Genomic DNA, 21,725 nt, shown 5'->3' with positions numbered 1-21,725 from the left:
CCCTCTACCCATTGACAGACACCCACGGACTGTATTTCCTAGTATTGTCAGGCATGTAGGTTCTCTTTACCATCTCTCCATTGCCCAGGGACACACGGTTCAAATCTACACTCTCCCCCAAAACTATCTGGGGCAGTCTCCTCCCCATGCGCTACACTAGCCAACCCCATTTTCTGCTCACTGGTTGAGGGCTGTGCCCGCTTAAGACACTTGGCATCGCCCTTCCTGCTGGCACTCATAGCACTTCACAGGAGCCTTCCCTGCAGACTTACTCCTAGGGAACCATTACTTCTTTTTATCAACAGGGGGAAGCAAACCCTGACCCACGGAACTAGTTTGGAGCCCTTTAGAGAACTCCTTACTCTTTTTGTTCACTTCTTTTTCTGATGAGTACCCTGTCTACCCTTGTGGTGATCCCATCGAGTCACCTTCCTGTGGCCCCTTGTGCATACCCAGCTTTCAGCCTCCTGAGCAAACTCTCTAAGGTCAGTGAGCTTACTATCAACAAGGTGTTGATGGAGATCTTAAAAGCAAATACTAAACATATGCTCTGTTGCAAACTAATTATACAGGCCCAGGTAATATTTTACCTCACTGCCCTTCACCCTACCATTCATTGCCTTGCATAGGGAATCCACACAATCCACCCAGGTCATTTGGTCAATCTTCTGACTATCCCTGAATTTCTGCCTACATTTCTCTGGGGATAAACCAAACTTCCTGATTAGGGCTTCCTTTATGGGGGGATACCTCATCCTTTCACTCCCTTCGCCTGCTAGTAAAGTGTCCCTCCTCTCCAAAGACTTGCCTCCCAAGCTGCCTTGTGGACCTTGTGCATTTGGAGGGAAATTTCATAGGCCTCAAACCATCTGTCTATGTTGTCTCCCGCCACAAAATCAAACACCAGACTCTTGGGTACATGGACACTCTAGTCTGAGGGCTTGGAAGAAAGGATGCCACCATCACTGCTGGACTCAACCTGCCTGCCTTTGATGTCCAGCTCTCTCAGGCTCAGCTCCTGAGTCAACATAATTTATTTTCGCCTCAATAGCCAATCTCTTTTGGCTCTCTGTCATCTCCAATGCTAGCCTTTTCTTCTCTATGGCCTTCGCCTTCTCCAATTTGAGCTTTGCCAACTCAAATTTGAACTTTCTCTCCTCCCACCTGTACTCCAGCTCATCTGGGGACAGGCCTTTAGGTGACACACTTGTAGTAAGTTGCCCTCCTCTTCCACAGACAGCAGCCCAATGCCTCCTCTTAGACCATGGGTACTCATAGTACGGCCCGCGGGCCAGCTGCGGCCCGGCAAGCCTTCCCTGGCGGCCCGCCGACCTTCCAGACATCGTACCCGTGCATTAAAAAAAAAATGTCATCGTGTCTTCAAACACTGCTGGTTGCAGCCGCGCAAGTCTAAGAGACTCTGCTGCTCTGTGGGGGCCGGCCGCCGGGTGATTCCAATGACAGTCACAGTGGAGCTGCAGGGGTCTAAGAAGAGGTTAAATACAGCAAGGCCTCATTACCATACAAATGGTCTTGTGAAGTGCTCGGGTGGGGCTGTGTGTGCCAGGAGGCTGTCTCAGCCCGGGCTGACACACAGCAGGGTGAGGTGAAGAGGGTGACGGAGGTAATGGGACGGAGACAAAGGGAGAGGGAGGGAGGGAAAGAAGACTGTAACACCGGGGCTTGTTCCATTAAATATGAGAGCAGCAGCAAGTGCAGAATCCAGGAACACCGTCTGGTGTTCAAATCCAAAAGGTTTCTGAGTTATGTAGACGCATTCCAAACTTGCCTGTAGTCAGCACATGTTGAAGCGCTGGTGTGTTTTGGTTCGAGTAATTATTAAGTTATTGCTGGCAATTCCTGCAGTGCAGGAGTATTGGGACCACTCAGTCCAATGCAGGTAAGCAATTGAAGGTGCCAAAGTATTGCGGTACTTCAGACAAGCAGCGCTAGTGCTTAGGGCAGTGTCTTTAGAACCCACATTGTTTTAAAAACAGGCAACGTTTCTCAGTCCTGGCGTCGCAATGAACAAGATGCAGGCACTCCCGTTTAAGGGAATTATGGTAATGGCAGCCCCTCACAGATAAATGTGCTGGGGCACTGGGAGGGAGGAAAAGGGGAGGGAGACAGAGGGGGAGGGAAAGGGGGGGAGAGGGAGACCGAGAGAGAGACAGACAGAGGGAGGGAGACAGACAGTGGGAGGGAGGGAGAGGGAGACAGAGAGTGAGACAGAGGGAGGGTGACAGACAGGAGGGAGACAGCCAGAAAGAGGGAGACAGCCAGAAAGAGGGAGACAGCCAGAGGGAGGGAGACAGCCAGAGGGAGGGAGACAGCCAGAGGGAGGGAGACAGACAGTGGGAGGGAGAGGGAGGGAGGGAGAGGGAGACAGAGAGTGAGACAGACAGGAGGGAGACCGCCAGAGGGAGGGAGACAGCCAGAAAGAGGGAGACAGCCAGAAAGAGGGAGACAGCCTGAAAGAGGGAGACAGCCTGAGAGAGGGAGACAGCCTGAGAGAGGGAGACAGCCAGAGAGAGGGAGACAGCCAGAGAGAGGGAGACAGCCAGAGAGAGGGAGACAGCCAGAGGGAGGGAGACAGCCAGAAAGAGGGAGGGAGACAGAGGCAGGAGGGAGACAGACAGAGGAAGACAGGGAGAAGGAGGGAGACGGGGAGAGGGAGGGAGAGGGAGACAAAGAGTGAGACAGAGGGAGGGTGACAGACAGGAGGGAGACAGCCAGAAAGAGGGAGACAGCCAGAAAGAGGGAGACAGCCAGAAAGAGGGAGACAGCCAGAAAGAGGGAGACAGCCAGAAAGAGGGAGACAGCCAGAAGGAGGGAGACAGCCAGAGGGAGGGAAACAGCCAGAAGGGGGGAGACAGCCAGAGGGAGGGAGACAGCCAGAGGGAGGGAGACAGCCAGAGGGAGGGAGACAGCCAGAAAGAGGGAGGGAGACAGAGGCAGGAGGGAGACAGACAGAGGAAGACAGGGAGAAGGAGGGAGACGGGGAGAGGGAGGGAGAGGGAGACAGAGAGTGAGACAGAGGGAGGGTGACAGACAGGAGGGAGACAGCCAGAGGGAGGGAGACAGCCAGAAAGAGGGAGACAGCCAGAAAGAGGGAGACAGCCAGAAAGAGGGAGACAGCCAGAAAGAGGGAGACAGCCAGAAAGAGGGAGACAGCCAGAAGGAGGGAGACAGCCAGAGGGAGGGAGACAGCCAGAAGGGGGGAGACAGCCAGAGGGAGGGAGACAGCCAGAGGGAGGGAGACAGCCAGAGGGAGGGAGACCGCCAGAGGGAGGGAGACAGCCAGAGGGAGGGAGACAGCCAGAAAGAGGGAGACAGCCAGAAAGAGGGAGACAGCCAGAGGGAGGGAGACAGCCAGAGGGAGGGAGACAGCCAGAAAAAGGGAGACAGCCAGAAAGAGGGAGACAGCCAGAGGGAGGGAGACAGCCAGAGGGAGGGAGACAGCCAGAGGGAGGGAGACAGCCAGAGGGAGGGAGACAGCCAGAAAGAGGGAGGGAGACAGAGGCAGGAGGGAGACAGACAGAGGAAGACAGGGAGAAGGAGGGAGACGGGGAGAGGGAGGGAGAGGGAGACAGAGAGGGAGACAGAGAGGGAGACAGAGGGAGGGCGACAGACAGTGGGGGGGAGACAGAAAGAGGGAGACAGACGTGGGAGACAGACAGTGGAAGACAGATGGAAGGAGACAGAGGGAGGGAGAAGGGAGACAGAGGGAGAAGGGAGACAGAGGGAGGGAGAAGGGAGACAGAGGGAGGGAGAAGGGAGACAGAGGGAGGGAGAAGGGAGACAGAGGGAGGGAGAAGGGAGACAGAGGAAGGGAGACAGAGAGAGGGAGACAGAGGGAAGGAGGCAGAGGGAGGGAGGCAGAGGGAGACAGGCAGAGAGAGACAGACAGAGGGAGACAGAGAGGGAGGGAAACAGGGAGGGAGACAGGGAGGGAGACAGGGAGGGAGGGAGACGGACGGAGGGAGGGAGACGGAGGGAGGGAGAGGGAGACAGAGGGAGTCAGAGGGAGTCAGAGGAAGGGAGGTGGAGACAGAGGAAGGGAGGGGGAGACAGAGGAAGGGAGGGGGAGACAGAGGAAGGGAGGGGGAGACAGAGGAAGGGAGGGAGGGGGAGACAGAGGAAGGGAGGGGGAGACAGAGGAAGGGAGGGGGAGACAGAGGAAGGGAGGGGGAGACAGATGGAGTCAGTGGGGGACAGAGGAAGGCAGGGGGAAACAGAGGAAGGGAGAGGGAGACAGAGAGGGAGAGGGATGGAGACAGGGAGTGAGACAGGGAGGGCGACAGAGGGAGGGAGAGAGAGAGAGACAGACAGAGGGAGACAGAGAGGGAGTGAGTGAGACAGAGGGAGAGAGAGGGAGAGAGCTAGAGAGAAGGAGGGAGACAGAGAGAAGGAGGGAGACAGAGAGAGAGAGAGAGAGAGACAGAGACAGAGAGAGAGAGAGAGAGAGAGAGAGAGAGAGAGAGAGAGACCGAGAGAGAGAGATGTGTGTATGCCGGGTCTGGTGGCTCAGTGGACGAAGGCGTCCGCTGCAGGGACCTGTGATCAACCTCATGGTAAGAGTTTTTTTTGTTGCTCTAGCCCCGCCCCCTACCCCACTGACCCCGCCCCACCGGTGCGGCCCTCGGACACAAACCACACTATAATTTTGGCCCCCGAGAGAAAGTTTGTGAGTACCCATGTCTTAGACCCTGGTCCAATTCATCCTCCTCATCCAGCTCTTCATTAGACTCAACCTCCTCTGGGGTCTCAATGCAACATGGGCTTCTGACCAGGCTCTCAGTGCCTTTTGAAGCTCACACCTTCCTGGCAGTGCTCTTTAAAGGAAGCCCAAAATCCCTGCAGAAGTCCTTGAGCTGAGCTGAGCCATAGTGTAACCCTTAAGTTTGGTCAGCTCAAACCCCATTCTTGCAGGTGCAGATGCAGAACCACAATCAGACATGATTTTAGGAAAAAGCAATAATGCCATTCAGGGAGAAAAATGAAAAATGGCATTTGAAGAGAGTAGAACAATGCCAAGGGGGAGCAGAGACAATTGAATTAGTTACAGGATTACTGTAAGGTACTGCACAAACACAAGTCCTATATTCACTGCTGATCACCAATGTTAGATATTAGGTCTATAATTGGCAGAGGTTTTCACCCTGTCTAAGTAGGGACCACAATCCTAGTCAGGATACGTCTGATACGCAACTTAATTTAACCTGTGGTCACCCTCTGGTAGCTTGGCACAGAGCACTCAGGCTTCACTTAAGAGACAATGTGTAAAGTATTTGAGCAATACTTAAATTACAGTAACAGTAAAAACACCATTAAAAGACTACACACCAGTTTATAAAAATAGAGAAAACTTATCTGAGTAAAACAAGACCAAAACAACAAAAATAAAATAGGTAGAACTGGAGATTAACTTTCTAAAGATTAGCAGCCTTATTCATCAACGGGCCGTTTTGCGAGCCCCTAATAGCGATTCATAGCGAATCGCTATTAAGGACTCGCAAAACGGTATTCATGTAGGAATTGCTAAATAAATAGCGATTCCTACACATTCCTTATTTGCGAGTAGCAAATTGCTAATCGCAAATAAGGAATAACTCCCCATTCATTCCTATGGGCCAAAAGGCCCATAGGAATGAATGGGGAGTATTCCTTATTTGCGATTAGCAATTAGCTAATCGCAAATAAGATAGCGACACCCTGTAGCACCCCTTAAATGCAAATTGAAACAGGTGTTGCGCACACACATGTCCAAAGAACATGTGTGTGTGCAACATGCAACTTAGAAAAATGCTTTTAAAAGCATTTTTCTAAGTTTTTGCGATTTACCGAGAGGTCTGACCTCTCGGTAAATAGCGGCCCAAAATTGCATTTTCACAATTTTCAAAAGCTTCATGAATTGCATTTAAGGAATCTCAAATAGAGATTCCTTAAATGTAATTCCTCGCAATTTAGCGAATTAGCAATTACCGATTTTTGCATTTGGGATGATGAATCCCAAATGCATAAATTGCGCTCGCAAAGGGCCAGATTCTCAGAATCTGGCCCTTTGCGAGCGCAATTCGGCTTGATGAATCAGGCTGTAAATCCAGTAACAGTGTTTAGAAGTCTAAAAGGTTACTTGAGGTCTCGCTAGATCTGGGAGAATCCAAAGTTCAGGCAGACTGCGATGGAAGGCAGGCCAGCTACAGAATCCACGGAGGGCCTGCTGAAAAAGTACCTTTGTATGGAGCAAGCGTTGGCGTTGAAGACTCAATGCGCCAGTTCTGATTTGTGCAGTCAGGTCAATGCGTCAGTGCCAAGACTCCCAGTCGGTATCAAAGGATCAGCGATGTGTCAAAGTCGAGCCTCGCGGCGGTGAGTCGGATCAGTGCTGCGTCGAACCTCATAGCCGAGGCTCGCATCATTATCGAATTTGCACTGCATCAATTTTTTTTTCTTAGTAGCCACTGGTTGCGGATTGTTGTCTGATCTACTGTTTCGTCTGTTGCTAGCGCCATGAGACCTCACAGTGATTTGTGCGCTATATAAGAACGTTTGACATTTGACACTCCCGGGCAAGAAGCAGCAGGCCAACACAGCAGAGCAGCTAGCAATGTTGCAGTCCCTTCTGAAGCTTAGCAATCAGCAGGCCAACACAGCAATGCAGGTAGCAAAGTGAAAGTCCCTCTTACAGCACAGCAGCTCTTCTTCCAGGTAAAATATCCTTGGTTCCAGCAAAATTCTCATCTGGTGGTGTCAGGGGTCCTATACTTATACCTAAATGTGCCGTTGAAATGGTGGTGACTTCAAAGAGGCCTTTAAAGATCACAAGGTCCCTGCCTTTTCTGCCTTGGTTCCAGACTCACTACAGTGGTGTATGCAGCTCTTTGTGAGAGGACAGGCACAGCTCTGTTCAGGTGCAAGTTTCAGCTCCACCCTCCCAATCTACCTCAGGAATGCCTAGAGGGAATGCACAAAGCCCAGCTGTCACCTAACCCAGACGTGGATTCAGAGACAGAGTTTATGGCAATCTAAATGTTAAACTATAGGAGAGATAGGCCTTCTTGTAATAAAAAGTTGATTTTGTAGTTTCTCACTACCATGACAGGTAAAACTCAAACGTACATCTCCTACCTTTCAAATATACTGCACCCTGCCCATAGGTGTGATTAGGCATACCATAAGGTTGACTTATATGTAATAAAAGGGAAGGTTAGGGCCTGGCAAGCAGGTTAACTTGCCAGGTTGAAATGGCAGTTTAATGCTGCACACATAGGCTCAGCAGTGGCAGGCCTGAGCCATGTTTCTGGTCTTCTGGAGTGGGTGGCACAATCATTGCTGCAGCCCCAGTAGTAGGATTTAATGTACCACCCTGGGCACATATAGAGCACTTACTAGGGACTTACAAGTAATTTAAATATGCCAATTGCGGATAAGCCAATGTTACCATGTTTTGAGTACAGAGCATGTGGCCTATACTTTTACACTGGTTAGCAGCGGTAAAGTGCCCAGAATCCTGAGCCAGCATGTCAGCAAAACAGGAGGTCAGAAAGCAAAATGTCAGGGGAAACCATACCAAGGATACCAGGTCTAACACAAAGCATAAATGGTCACATTTGCTTTCTCTTCACGGTAGGGAACCTTACAACTTTTAAAATTTCCATTACTTTCAGTGACCGGTTGTAGAACCATAGGGAGATCAATGACAGAATCACCAGGATTAAAAGTATTGTGAGGACAGAATATTGTATCAAAAATATCAATATCAAAAAAGGTAAGTGCAAATAGGTAAGTATAGATTTACAATTCTTAACTCCACATGTATGCATATTTTACCATATATATATATATAAAGGTACATATATGTGGAGTTATAAATAGTAAAACGTTACTTACTTATTAAAACTTACCTTCACAGTATTTTTGTCCTCGATATTGTTGACACAATATATTGGGTTCTGATATTCTGTATAAACACCACCATAGAGCAGTGCTTACTTTGAGCTGGTGGATTATTTTGGGGCCCCGGCACTTATTTTTCCTCTTAAGAAATTACCAGAGAGGAAAAGAGGGGAAACACACAAAGGGGAAAGAAGGATCAAGAGAAAAAAAGGAAAAACCGTCACAAAGGGAGAAAGCAGGTGCCTGCGAGATAAAGAGGCAGGGAGTGTCTTTTAGTCGATTAAGGAGGCATGATATAGATTTTAGCCTTGGTATTTAGAGCATTTTTACCAGTTGGAGCTTCTGAGCAGCGCTTTAGGCACCATCACTTACTCTTCTGCAAATTAAGTACTGCTATAGGGTAACAAAAGCCAAAGGGGACTAAGCAGGAGCGGCAGGCATGGCTTGCGGGTGGGGGGCAGAGGAGAGGGCATGGGCTGCTTTAAGAAAAAAAAGTACCTTGATGCCGTTGGATCCTGCATCTTCTCTCCTGCTTGCCTGTGCCAGACTCCAGGTCGGAACAGGAAGCAGGCAGCAAGGCTCCGACCACTAAGCCAATTACAACACTGCAATGCAGTGTTGTGATTGATCAGAGCGCCGTGACACGCTGCTCAGCCAGGGGCTGGAGGGGTGGGCATGTTCTCCATGCAGGCTGTAATGCATCCTGCATGGAGAACAGGGTGTGCGCATGACTGTTTCAGGCTGACCGAGAGCGCCGGCCAAACAGTCATTGTGCCCAGGGGTGTTCTACCACCCCGCCCCTGCATCTAGCTCCGCCTCCTCATGCACAGCTGCAGCAGGAGGAAAACATAAAATGATAATAACATTCCATTATTATCATATTATTTTTTCCTTTCTTTGCTGCGCCTGGCAGTGGCGACGCTCCTCTGCCTTACGGTAGGAGCTGCCACTGGGACTAAGGTGTGAAGGCATCCGTGGCCATTCTGACCCCCCTGATGGCTGAGGGATAGGGGCTGCTTTTAGAGCTGAATGGGAGCCATGACCGAACCATGAATGTCCCCTTAGGCCCTTTCTAGTCATCGCCTCCTGCAGTATGGGGCCGATTTGAACTTGTTTGTCAGGGCTGATTCTGGTTGCCAGTCCTTTCCTCAAGGCCCTTTGAGGGTGTTAGGTCCCCAGGAAAAAATATAAAGAGATAGACTAGTGGCAGATAAGTGCAATCGGGTTTAAAATGCGTATAAAAATGTTTTTTAGCATTGTTTCGAGATTGTTTTACACTTGTTTTGTGCAAAAGGCTGATGCCGAAAGCAATAAATAAATGAGTGAAGATGGATAAAGCCAGCTTTTATGTTCTTTAAGCAATAAAACCTTATGGCCAAGTACCTTAAAATGAATTATGTTACGCTTACGTCGACTGTCTAAATTTCTAATTTTGTCGAAAAGTTAATGCTGGATCTAAGGTGAACTATTCGAATACAAATTGTCGTACTAAAAGACATAAAAACTAGCTTCACCCTAGTACATTTTGCATTGCAGGTTACACAGGCGCACTGTGTGAGACCGACATAAATGAATGCCTCAGCAACCCCTGCCTGGCTGGGGGCGAATGCGTGGAGCTGTCGCGGGCAGAGAGCTCTGGCAGGACCCCGGAGCTGCCACCTGAATTCAAATACCAGCGAGCAGCGGGCTACGCGTGTCGCTGTCGGCCGGGATTTACAGGTACTGCGCTCCCGCCAAACACGAGGGACAGCTGAGTGACAGACCTTTACGGAAATAACTGCGCATTCAATTGTGAGCGAAATAAAAGGTGTTACTGATCAAATGGCTCCTCCGGTGGCCACTGAAATGTTGTTTCCAAGCAACATCTTTGGGGTCTCGTTTTTGTATATCTAGGATTAACGAAAATTCTATTCTTCAGGTAGGTTTAATGGAATGGCCCAGCCGGGGGGGATCAGAGAGCGCTCTGCCTTGAAACGGCTGTGGAAATGTATTGTGCGCGCGGACACCTTTGGGCTGCCATGTCATCAGCTCATGTCACATTTCATGGCAGCTTTCAAAGCGTCAGTAGACGAACACTTTTTTAACATATTATTTTTGATTGCCGCCCTTATAGGATAATATTGTGTCTTAAAGCAGTCTGGAAGCAGACTTCTGATGTACTCTAAAAACTAGTAGGTCCTCATTGCAAGTTCGGGGCTACATTTCCAGCCTTGCACAAACGCTTCTTTGCACAGTAATCGGAATTAGTGTGTGATAATTGTGACACCCTCGCTGTTTTCCCTAGATAGACTCCAGTGCCAAACCTGCCAAAATGTATTGGGGGAGGGGAAGAGGGGGGGGGGGGGGAGGGGGGTCAGGGGTGCTGCTTAAAAAAGGTAAATCATACAGAATATGGTAACAACGATTCTTCGTGTTAGGCCTTGTTTTCCTGTTCAAGACTGGGAATAGGAGGTATTTACCAGTTAGTTTGTAAAAAAAAAAAAAAACAATACGTGCTGGTGCTCTCGTCAGGAGGCAGCTTGCACCAGCTCCCTTCTCCTGTTAGCGCTGCCTAAAACTGAGTCAAATACTAGCCATGAAACTCGGCAAGCTGGAAGGAGATGTGGTGCACTAGCCAGAGTTGCACACTTGGAGCTGGGGAACCAGGTTCGAGTTTCGGCGTGGGCTCACAAATTCTAGACAGATCAATGAATCTCCCACTCCCTGTCGAAAATGAATGTGTCCTTAACTGGTGCTCATAAAAAGTGCTTTAGGTGGAGTTCGTGCTATAATAACTGTTGTTGATGATTAAGTGCCAGTGCTGAGCACCGGAAACCACTGGCTCAAATTAAGCACTGACTGGAGGTAAATACCTCACTCTGGGGTAATGATATTTACCTCATGTGGTAAATACCCCACTCTATTCTGACAAACTTGAAATGATGCCTTGGGTGGCATTGTACTGGCCTTCCTCTAAGATAACTGTCTCTGTCATGGCGTCAGGAGCTATGCTTGCATTAATCTTCTCCGGGTATGGCCTCTGTTCAATATCATCAATCCAAAGATAGTGGTGAGCCACTTTCCACCAGTGACTTACATTTGGGTGTAAATACAATTTGTGCCTGATAAACATGTTTTTGCACCTGATTAACACCTATGTGTTGAAAACATGGGATTAACATGAGCAAAAGATTTTTTATATTTTACACGCATTTATTCTATATGCTTTCCTCCCTTGTTAATTGCTTAGCTAAAACAGGAGTGTTAATCAGATTTATGATTTGGGAGTAAAGTTTCTTGATGAGGTGTATGGTGGATAACTTTGAGCCAATATTTGCTAGTAGATTGCAGGACCAGTTTGAGAAACAGGTAAAATGCAATATCAGTGAAGTATGCTGAAACACAAAATGAAAATAAATATACAAGAAAGATATTGCCTATAGAAAAATACTAACCATAAAAAGACAAAAGAAGTTCCTAACAAAACATGTCCTCTGCAATAATTTGTCAAATGAATAACCATTGGATAACCATGGATTTGTATTTTGATTATCATTGTGTTAGATTCAGTACACTGATTTCTATAAGTTAGTTAACTAACTCGTTAGTGTCTTGAACTTTCTTTAGTATTTTTAAACACTTCAATGATAAGGTTGCGGTCTCCTGGGCAAAACCACTGTACAGCACTGGGCAATGTATCCCGATTAAGGCAAATATTTATTTCAAAGTGTATGAACTTATTTTTTTAAAATAAGAATAGATCCAACCTTTTACTTTGCACATTTGCGCCTGTAGTAGATTTGCAGAATACTCTTCCTGCTCCATACTTTAATTTCACGTTTCACAGCTGGAAGATTTTTATTAATTGTGGAACAGCTTAACAAATTGATAAAATAGATTAAAATAAGATTAAAATAAGATACTTGGAAAACGTTTTGATTAGAATATTTAGCAGAAGCTAAATATAAGGAAGACCTTAAATTTTGTTTGAAAATACTAATGGAATAATTGGCCTACGAAAAGTGAGATAAAAGCAGGACCACAACCTTTTGGCCATGTGGGAAAAAAGGTATAGAAACCAAGTCATCTGTTTGCCGTGAAGGATCATTTAAGCTATGTTAAGGGATAATGTACAAAATATTTTGAAAGTTGCTGCAAATTCAGTCAAACACGTTGATGACTCACGAAAAACGTTTTAATAGTTTGGCTTATCCTACAGTACTACATGAAAAGCTGACCAGGCTCAGGCTGGGTGGGGCAAGATATATCTTCAAGTCTGATTTTAGAGTTATTTATAAGTGAATCAAACTTGCTTGACAGTCAAGACCTTTGGTACATTTATATATTTGGGCTGAACATTCTAGCATCTTACATTTTCTTTTGAGTTGATGTCAGCCACTTCAGTGTTAATAAATCTAATTACATTTTGTCCTATAGAATTAAAGGAGCTGCATATGTCCAGAGGACATCTTCATCTTTGCAGAGCATGTTGTTGTGTATAATGTAACTTTCAAGAGCATGCAGGAAATGCTGAGGATGATGACCTTATTGTGCAAAGATGCAAATTCCTAATGGAAGAGGTGGAATATTTAGAGCACAATTTAACCCCAGAATGGGAATTGGTCTTGAAAAATGCTTATTTGAGGCTGCTACAAATGTGCCACACATTTAGGATGGACAACCTCTACTCTTGTTGGGACTATGTAAGCGCTATGCTTGATGTCATCAATCTTTCCTCAGTATGGAACCACAGATTATTTTACTTAGGAAAGAGTCAACGTTTAGATGGTGTCCGCTACAATGGCAGAAATTTGCTAATGGTAAGAGAGCCTGGTTTGGGAGACATACATAATCCAGGGTCTTCCCCCTTCATTCACCCAATCACAAAACTTCATAATTCCCTTAATATAGACACTACATTGCGATAGTTGCTTGCAATGTTAGTCTTTCCAGTCTTGTAAACAATAGTTTACAATGATAATTAACTAGCCTGGTGAAGTGTGGTGGGTCTAGAGAAGTAGATCAGGTTGGTTGAAATAGATAATTCCTCTTGCTTAGATAAATGTTTATTTTGAACAAAGAGGACATGATAGCCTAGCCTAGCATCAATGTACATGAAATAGAATTACTGTAGAATATTCTTTCAAAATAGCAAACCAGGTGAAGTTATATGAGGATACTAATTAAAATATATTAACCCAATTGAATGCATATTAGACAAAGATAATTAAATTTTGTGAGCATTGAGTAGTATAGAGAATTGTTGGAAATAACAAGGTCGTTTTATGTTTCACCTATCAGACAGCTTTCAGCAGTCTGTTTGTGAACACCTCTTGTGGACCATGCCAACAACTGATAGTGGATATAGAGCCCTCCCATTGCTTATCATTGGTTGGATTGATTGTCACTCTCATTTGATTGTTTCTTATTCCATGGCTTGAGTTCCTCTTCTTGTGTTTGTCCCTCAACTGGAGCATAGCCTCTTTACCATCCTTATGATTGGATGACTGCCACTGTTCACATTCAGGAGCTACATTTTTTCTTTGAGCACTCCATGATTGTACACATATTTTCTAGCTCTTTCTCTAATCTTTCCTCCAAATATCCACCATCATGCACCTTATTTTTTTCCACCATCCTTTCTCCAAACTCTCACTGAATTTTCCTTTTTATTTATTTATTTTTGTGTCCTTCCCCAAGCCAAGCCTCAAGTGCTTCTATTGCTTCTTCGTCCCCACCCACTCCTTGCTGCTTCTGTTTACCCGGTCTCCCAACCCACTCATCTGTAACTCCCTGTATGCCTTGCAGCCCTTTATATTTATTTTTTACATTACATTTTTGGTGGGTCTGGCAGCTGCCTTTTTTATTTCCCAGCTCAAATGACATCCAAGTGCATATATAACCTCACATTTTACCATTTTTTTCCCGTTGCAAAACCGAATCAACAGAAAAGCAGTGGCAAAGTGGTCAGTAGGTAAAAATACATTACCTATTGGCTTTGACAATTTTGTTTTCTTTGATTCCAAAACCCAAGCAGTTACAAAGAGATATTCCGTTCTCCTTTGCCCAGTTAATTGACATATCTGCAATGTTTATATCAATACTGGAACTTCAACATTTACCTAATCAAAAGCTGAAGAAACAGTAGAGGTTTTTCCATTTAGCAGCCTGCTCCCAAACCTAAGGTTCCAAGTTCACATCATCCCTCACATTCACTAACACTTCACTGACTTCCAGTCATTGTCAATTTACCCTCAGATCAATGTCATGTCATGTCCTGTAGCGCCTGCATACCGTTATTACACCCCACAGTGAACATTGTTTAAACAGGTCCTCCCATGTGGTAGTTCTGTTCTGGAGGACTTTCCAGAGGAAGAAAGGCATTTCCCATTCTTGGGGAGACGTTTCTGCAATGATCGGCCAGTGAATCTGATGCTTGAGCATTATCTTGTCCTCTTTGGCTTACCCCCTAAAACACAATTTCCCAACAGTGGTTTTTAATTTTGCCATCCTGGCTCTTTCACCGGACAACTATTGTTTCTGGTTGCCTCTTCATGGGCATGCTTTAGTGCTATCTTTCCACTTAAGATTCTGCCAAACTCTTTACTCGTTTACTCTAATTTAACAATGTGAAATGCAGACTGTGCCCAAAGTATGGGAGCACATTTCTACATAATATTGATATGCACGTAACCCTAATTATGCACTTTCAATTAGATTGTCACTTTCAATTTTACAATTATGTAATATTAAAAATCACTAAAAATAAACGAAGGTCTAAAATATAGACGAGAAGCCGTTAGCAGAGTTTTATAAAACTATTCAAGTCAGACAGGTATTGTCGTCCTATAGGAAATTCCATGAAGACCTCTGTATGGCCAATTCTTTTACTTGCTAGACTCCTAGGGGCTTAGAGGCACATGCATCATTGGTTTTTGCATTTGCAAACGGTGCGAATCGCAAAATTCGGCCGTTTGCGAATGCAAATCCAATTTTTGAGATGCATCAAGTTTTTTTTCCCCGCAATTTAAGAAATCGCAATTTTTTTGCGATTTCTTAAATTGCGATTGCATTTAAGAAATCGCAATTTTGCAATTTCTTAAATGCAATGCATCATTTAAAAAAAATTGCGAATTTGCAAATTAGAAGTGGTAAATTACCATGAAGTCAACCTTCATGGTAATTTGTGAAAAGTTTCAAAACTGCACAAAAGTGCATTTTTGAAACTTTCATTTTACACACACACATGCCCTTGGGGCATGTATGTGTGAAAAATTGACTTTATGTTACATTTCAGGGGTGCAGGGGGGGTCCTTTGGACCCCCCCTGCACCCTTGAAATTGCATTCTCATTTTGCGATTCCTTAATTGCGAATCGCAAAATGAGAATGCCTTCCCATTGATTCCTATGAGCCTCTAGGCCCATAGGAATCAATGTAAAGGGATTCCTTATTTGCGATTCGCAAAATTGAGAATCTCAAATAAGGAAAAATAGGAAAATGCAAAAAAAATTGCGAATTTTTAATGCATAGGTATTTGCGATTTCTAAATAGCGATTCCTTAATTTTTGCAATTTAGGAATCGCACATACCAACAATGATACATGTGGCCCTTATTTACAAGCCCCTCGAGCCGCCGGTGCCTCACTTTTAATGAGATAAAAAGTGAGGCACCAACGGCACAAGTGGCTTGTAAATAACTCCTAGATTTTTACCTCTGCTGCAGTCAGTGTGAAATTGATTTTCTCCTTATGTTGGTGCATATTTTTAAGTGTAGGACTGCTCTGACATAAAGTTAACACTAGGTTGACACTGGGAGACATGAGATATTAACAACCACCATTGTGATATCTAACTATAGAAGCACCTTTACATATCTGACTCGGTTATAGGATTGTAAACTATAATGTCGATATTTACAATTCAGGACCATGTTATGAAGATCAGGCTAGGACAATTCAATCTCAGAAAAAAGTGGAAACAATCAGAATCAGAAAAAAACACACAGGGAACAGCTTAAATAAATGTATTTGTCTTTAGTCTGAAGCAGACCTTAGGCAAGGTGGCTGAATGTCGAATTGCCATAACATATTTTGAATCAATGTCATTAACCATCTAAAAATATCTTGTCAAAATCATGCCCACTGCCACATAAAGACTTGCATCTGTGAGAGACAGGAGATCAAAACAGAAGCCCACGTCCTCCTTCGGCCTCCTCTGTAGTCGTCTCAATGTCAGAATATACATTGGCTTAGAAATGTCCTAAATTATAAAGGGAACAGGAGAGTTACAGAAGCCATTATGCTACTTGCATCTTTAAAATGGTGGTTGGTAGACTGATTTCAAGAATGTTAACACTGCATCAACAATGTATACTACTCCACATGTGGTGAGATGTAAGCATCCCTTAGCTAGTAGTTATGTTATCCAGGCGCAGTAAAGTGAAATGTTTAGCCAGTGAGTCTTCCTCAAACTATGCAGAGAAAGAAGCCTTAAGCAGTCCAAGGATATAATATAATACTCTAATTTGAAATAATTTGTCGAAAATACATGTTAAGCACTTGATTACCCGAAATAGCTAAAAATAGAAACAAAGGTCTGCATTCTTTTTAAATCCGAGACACGTGTGGTTAGCTTTAGTTTTAGGGCCAGGGAAAAGAGCTAGTTTGTTTTTGGACTCTCATTAGACTTCATCCAGGAGTGAGTTTAAGACTCAAATGGAACCTTTGATGAAACTGGGGTTAAGGTTAGCATTAACATTAGGATTAGATTCAGAACATCAGCCTTAGTTTAGGGTCAAGACAAGTATGGGGATTCTTGTCACAGGTGGCACAGAATATATTCCTAATACATTCCTATTTATTTCCCTCATATGTCACATTGCTTCCTGACACCTTTTCACAGCCATTCACCTGCAAAGCTACCTATAAAACACGTTTTTAACTGTAGTGGCAAAAATGTGCTTTCACGAGGGCCATTGATTAAGCAACATCAGCATTTACTAATGGCTGGGAATCAGCAGGAGTTCAGCAAAACGTTGATATTCGACTTCCTAAAAAACACCTATACCTTTGATAAGTCTGATTAAGAGCCATATTATGCAAAGGTACCCTGACCCAGGGCAAGCTGAGTACCTGTTTTGAAGTCTCGCGCCTAGCGTTGCAGTGCGCAGCAGTGCTCGTGCAGCGTGAGACCTGAAAGCTGACCACAGTCTCGTGCGTGTGATCAGGCTTTCACCCGTTGCCATTGCCATTTGTACACAAATAAGGCACACAATTGGGCAAAGGCGGGCGCATGTCCCACCTTTGCTCCACCCATTCCCGTAGGTGAATAGCACACGCAGCAGCGCACGTTCGCATCCCTGCCATGCTCCCTTGCCCCCGCTCCTCTGTGGTGTGCGTGCACCACTAGTTTCGATTCCCGGCCCTGCTTTCCTGTGGTGGGCACCCACCACTGGTTTGTTTTGCTTGTGCCATTGTCATGGACCGATTACATTGCAAATGCTTGTTGTTAATTCAAAGAGGCCTTTTGAGTGAGAACATGTTTGCAGTAAATTGGAAGCGATTTAAGCCACCTTCCGTAGCCACAATGGAACAATGTCATTATTGGCATTTATTGATATTCTTGGGATAAAAAAGCAGCATTTATCCAAGGCTGTTACCTCACGGCGAATTTTGCTCCTCATAGAAAGGTTCTTGCCCCCAGGCTGAGAGCTGAATAGGAGGGCTCGTGGGACATTCATTGCACTGTGCCTGACTGCGCGCGATGTCTCATCCCACAGGCCGGGCTGAGGACAAAGAACCGGCTGTCAGCACAGATGCCCCGGCCATACCGATAATTCCTGGGGGAGTGCGTGGCAGTCTTGTGGTTCTTTTAAGTCCCTCGGAAAGAAGCTATTGTACAACTTCCTGATCTCCACGATCCCCTAGTTCCAATCATATTTTCCCATGAGGAGCAAACATCATGTTAGCACCCTTGCTTATTTTCCGTTCAAACAGCAAATAAAAGAAACCTTTTCTGCTACAATTAAAGAAAGTAAAGTTCATCTGAAGAAAATTGCCTTCCAGTATTGGTAAGTGGAAAATACTGTGACTCAGAGTTCTGTCTCCATTTGAAGGTAGGAACTCATACACAAACTCCAAAATCGTATGTTTCTACTTCTCTAATCTCTTTTTCCTGAATTCGAGTGTGGCAGTGATGCAGTCTACTCCCCCATCCAGACTACGTTTTATGTCTCGACTACTAGGCAGCACATGCACTGTCTGCTATGAGACATATTGTTAGCCTATAGTGGGCCTAGAGCTCCCTTTTAAGGAGATAATTGTTTTGCTTTGTTTAGGCACTCTGAGAGAGTGCTGGTGTTTCCCAGCTCTCTCTTGTGTACTTCTCTGCCGAGCTCACTTGTGCTGCTCAATAGCTGTGTGTCTTCCAGGCCTCCTCTGTGACTACCTTGTGTGCTCATCCCCCATGGCTTTGCTATTTTGCCCGTGTGCTTCTCCCTTGCCCAATGTTGCATTCTCTCTCTCAACCCTATTCCCCCATCTCTCCGATTGCGTCCTCCTAACCACTCTCACTGTGTTGTTATATCCCACCCACACCCGGGTGTTGCTAGTTTTCTTTGTCTTTCCCCATCCCACCGATATCGCTTTTTTTATTTTTTATTTAAATTAGTAGAACCCGTGATTTGTGTATTTAGATTATTAGTTTATGTGATTTGCCAAGAATCACAGAACATTGAGCCAATGCCGACGCTTGAACTCTGGTCTCCAGCTCCTGAGTCCGACTGCTGACTTCTTCTGTAAAGCTGCCTTGTTGGCCCCTCGTGAACACAAACAGATCGAAGAACTGGTGGTAGCTCCAGTTACAGCTTCTTCCTTTCTGTGCTCTCTGATGCATTTCCTCTCGCTGACCGAGAGTTGGTTGCCCTGCGAATGAGGAGGCTCCTACTCTAGATGGCATCGGGCTGTGTGCTCACGCCCTTGCAGTGTGACTAAGGCTCGGTTGCTCTTCAGCTTTCACCTTGTTTTGGAAATTTTTTCTCAGTAAACTTTGCTGCCTTTTGTTCATAGCTGAACGGAGGGCTTACTTTGCTTCCCAGCACCTGAAATAATGGGCACTTGGGGCCAGATGTAGGAAGCGTAATCCCGGTCGGTAACGGCCGAAATTACCGAATTTCGGCCGTTACCGACCGGTATTTGAAGATGGAGATGTAGGGGCATGTTAAAATACAGATTCGGTAATTTTACTGAATCGGTAATTTTACCGATTCTGTAAAATACCGAATCGGTAAAATTACAGATTCTGTATTTTGACATGTAGGTAGCACTGCAATCAGTGCTACAGGGGTCTAAGAATTCGTTATTTACCACCAACTAGAAGTTGGTGGTAAATGCTGAAAACCCTTTAAATAGCATTTTTTTTGCTTTTTAAACAGTGCCATGTTGCAGACATACCGGCCCATAGGAATGGATGTCAATTACCGAATCTGTAAATACCGATTCGGTAATTACCGAATCATACCGATTCTGTAATGAAATCGGTAAAATTACCTAAATCCCGATTGCCAGTTCTTAAATACCGAATTGGTATGATTCGGTATTTAAGAATCGGTAATCTGGAATTACCTACATCTGGCCCATACTCCCGAAGTATCCTTTTACGCACTCTTACGTGCAATTGTGAATCAGCCCAAAAGTTACGACTACTTATCAGTAAACGTGCACAGGGCACATTGCCCTTTCCATTTGGACTAATTGTGAATTAATATCCCCTATTATCCATCTGGTACAGATGACTGGCACCCGCCAGGAGGCGTGGTGGAACAATTTATCCTATGGACATGCCAGTTGTCTATTGACAAGTAGTTTCACTTGTTGAATAGGTCGTTTAAATGGAAACCTTTAAAAAAACAATCATTTACAATGCAATAGGTCTCGCATTGGCAAATGACAATGGCTTTTATCTATTTGTTTTAAAAACCAACACATTAATAAAAGGCATTTTAATCTACAATGCCAATAACTCAAACTCTAGTACATGCGAGACCTATTGCATTGCAAATGCTTGTTATCTTTCTGCACTGTCAAAAGCACATACACTTAATTCAGAATTTAACTGAGATAAATCATGAGCTGCAGACTGTACAGTACAGAACAGAGGTTCAACCACAGCGCTCTGTTTCCGACTTAGGCCGTCTGAAAATCACACTCTAACTCTGAGAGATTCCATGTTAAATGAATGCCCAGTGCAAACTCATAAAAGCAGGGGCTCGGGTCTGCACACCTGCTCATTAGAAGGTCCCTGGAATTCCTCCTAGAATTTGTATCATCTGCTTTGCTACTGCACCCTCAAGCCCATCATGTTCTATATACACTCAGTCACTCACACACTCATTCTTGGAAGGTATATAACGCCATGTTAAAACCTTTGTGACACAAGATTTAAGTTCATCGCCATGGCCCTATCTGGCCTATGTCAGCAAACCACACATTTTTGGAGGAGTGGCGGAGACTGCTCCTGTACATCAAATGGGAATTTGCATCTGTGAATTACACACTATAATTTTCTGACAGTTGGAGAGCTTGGCATTTCACAATTTTTGACTTCGAAAAACTGCGATTTGACAGGCATCTCGTAATTCCAGCAAAGAGTCGAAGACCGATCTAGAACCCTTGTCAGAATGCTCCAGAGTCAGCAGCTTAGCTTCTAGACCACAACTCTAGGCCACTGTTCTCTCCTTGACCTCCAAACTTAAGGTCAGTTTTGGGTTTTGTGCCATTTTCCTCAAAGCTCATGGCTGGACTGACCTATGCACCAACCAGGCAGTGCCAGATGGGCTGTTCTGACTGGTCAGTGCGTGAGCTGTGTTTTTTGTCTGTGTCCATGTTGTATGGTCTGGTGGGCCAGTCTTCCATGTTAAAATTTTCCTGATTTTACCACATACTTTGCCTGCTGCCAGAAGAAATGCATGCTGCATGCAGCCTTCAACACCTTGCAAAACTGTTATACAGCATGTGTTTTACGTGTTCAAAACTGTCCCCATTCAATTTTAGCCATAAAATTCACTAATGGGGACCACTTTTATTTTGTGCCTGGTCCCATTTTCCTTCCCAGTCCGACCCCGTCACAGCTTTAGTGGGCTCAGGGCACTTGTCATACACAGAAAGTTTACAAGTGGAATATAATTAACTGAGTAAATCAGCACAGTACTCCCTTTCTTGTTTTCCACTGAAATTGCCCCCGTGGGGCATCCGGATGTTAATTACTGAATATATGCTGGCAATAAGCATATGATGGCTAATGTTTTACATATTTCCATTGCCTCGTTTGCTCTGCAGGAAGTAAATATTTCTGTTGGATGTTGTAATGAGCTAAGACTTGCATTGTTCAGCTGTTCTGACGGCTCGATGAGGTTCTGGGAGGAGAGAAGAGAAGGAATAAATATGCAAATGAAGGCTCAAACTGCTCCAAAAACCATTTGCTGTGCAGGGAGAAGGTGATCGCCTCAATCAGCGCAAGATAAAATGGGTCATTTGCATAATGATGCCGTAAGCACAGGCATCGCTTTGGATTTAAAAGTGCTGACATCAATCTGTATTCAGAGACACAGGCCATGCTGTTTTATTAGATGCGATGGAAAGGTCGATTGGCAACATATTTAGCTCATAATTTAACATACAAATTAGTGTACAGTGGTCTGCAGCCTCCATTCTAGCTAAACCTTTTTGTCTGGTACACGAGTTCATTTCATGGTAATTCTCATGTTTTCGAAAAATGAGTTGGGTGGTTGAAACTGAATCGAAGGCCCTCCCTCACCTCACTCTGGGGTGTAAAGTATAGGTGTAAGACA

General features: G+C 45.0%; 1 protein-coding gene across 1 annotated transcript in view; it reads left to right on the top strand.

Annotated features, from left to right (window-relative positions):
• Positions 1-21,725, top strand: part of CRB1 (crumbs cell polarity complex component 1) — an 878,642-nt gene that overhangs the window by 470,216 nt on the left and 386,701 nt on the right. Inside the window, exon 5 of the mRNA XM_078644026.1 lies at positions 9,436-9,618. Coding sequence (XP_078500152.1) covers positions 9,436-9,618 — 183 coding nt within the window. The remainder of the gene's footprint in view (positions 1-9,435; positions 9,619-21,725) is intronic.

The sequence above is a fragment of the Lissotriton helveticus genome, chromosome 1_1 (assembly GCF_964261635.1).
Source record: "Lissotriton helveticus chromosome 1_1, aLisHel1.1, whole genome shotgun sequence".
In the NCBI taxonomy this organism is placed as follows: domain Eukaryota; kingdom Metazoa; phylum Chordata; class Amphibia; order Caudata; family Salamandridae; genus Lissotriton; species Lissotriton helveticus.
Note: the sequence above shows the minus strand (reverse complement) of the source record. Positions and strands in the feature narration are given on the sequence as shown.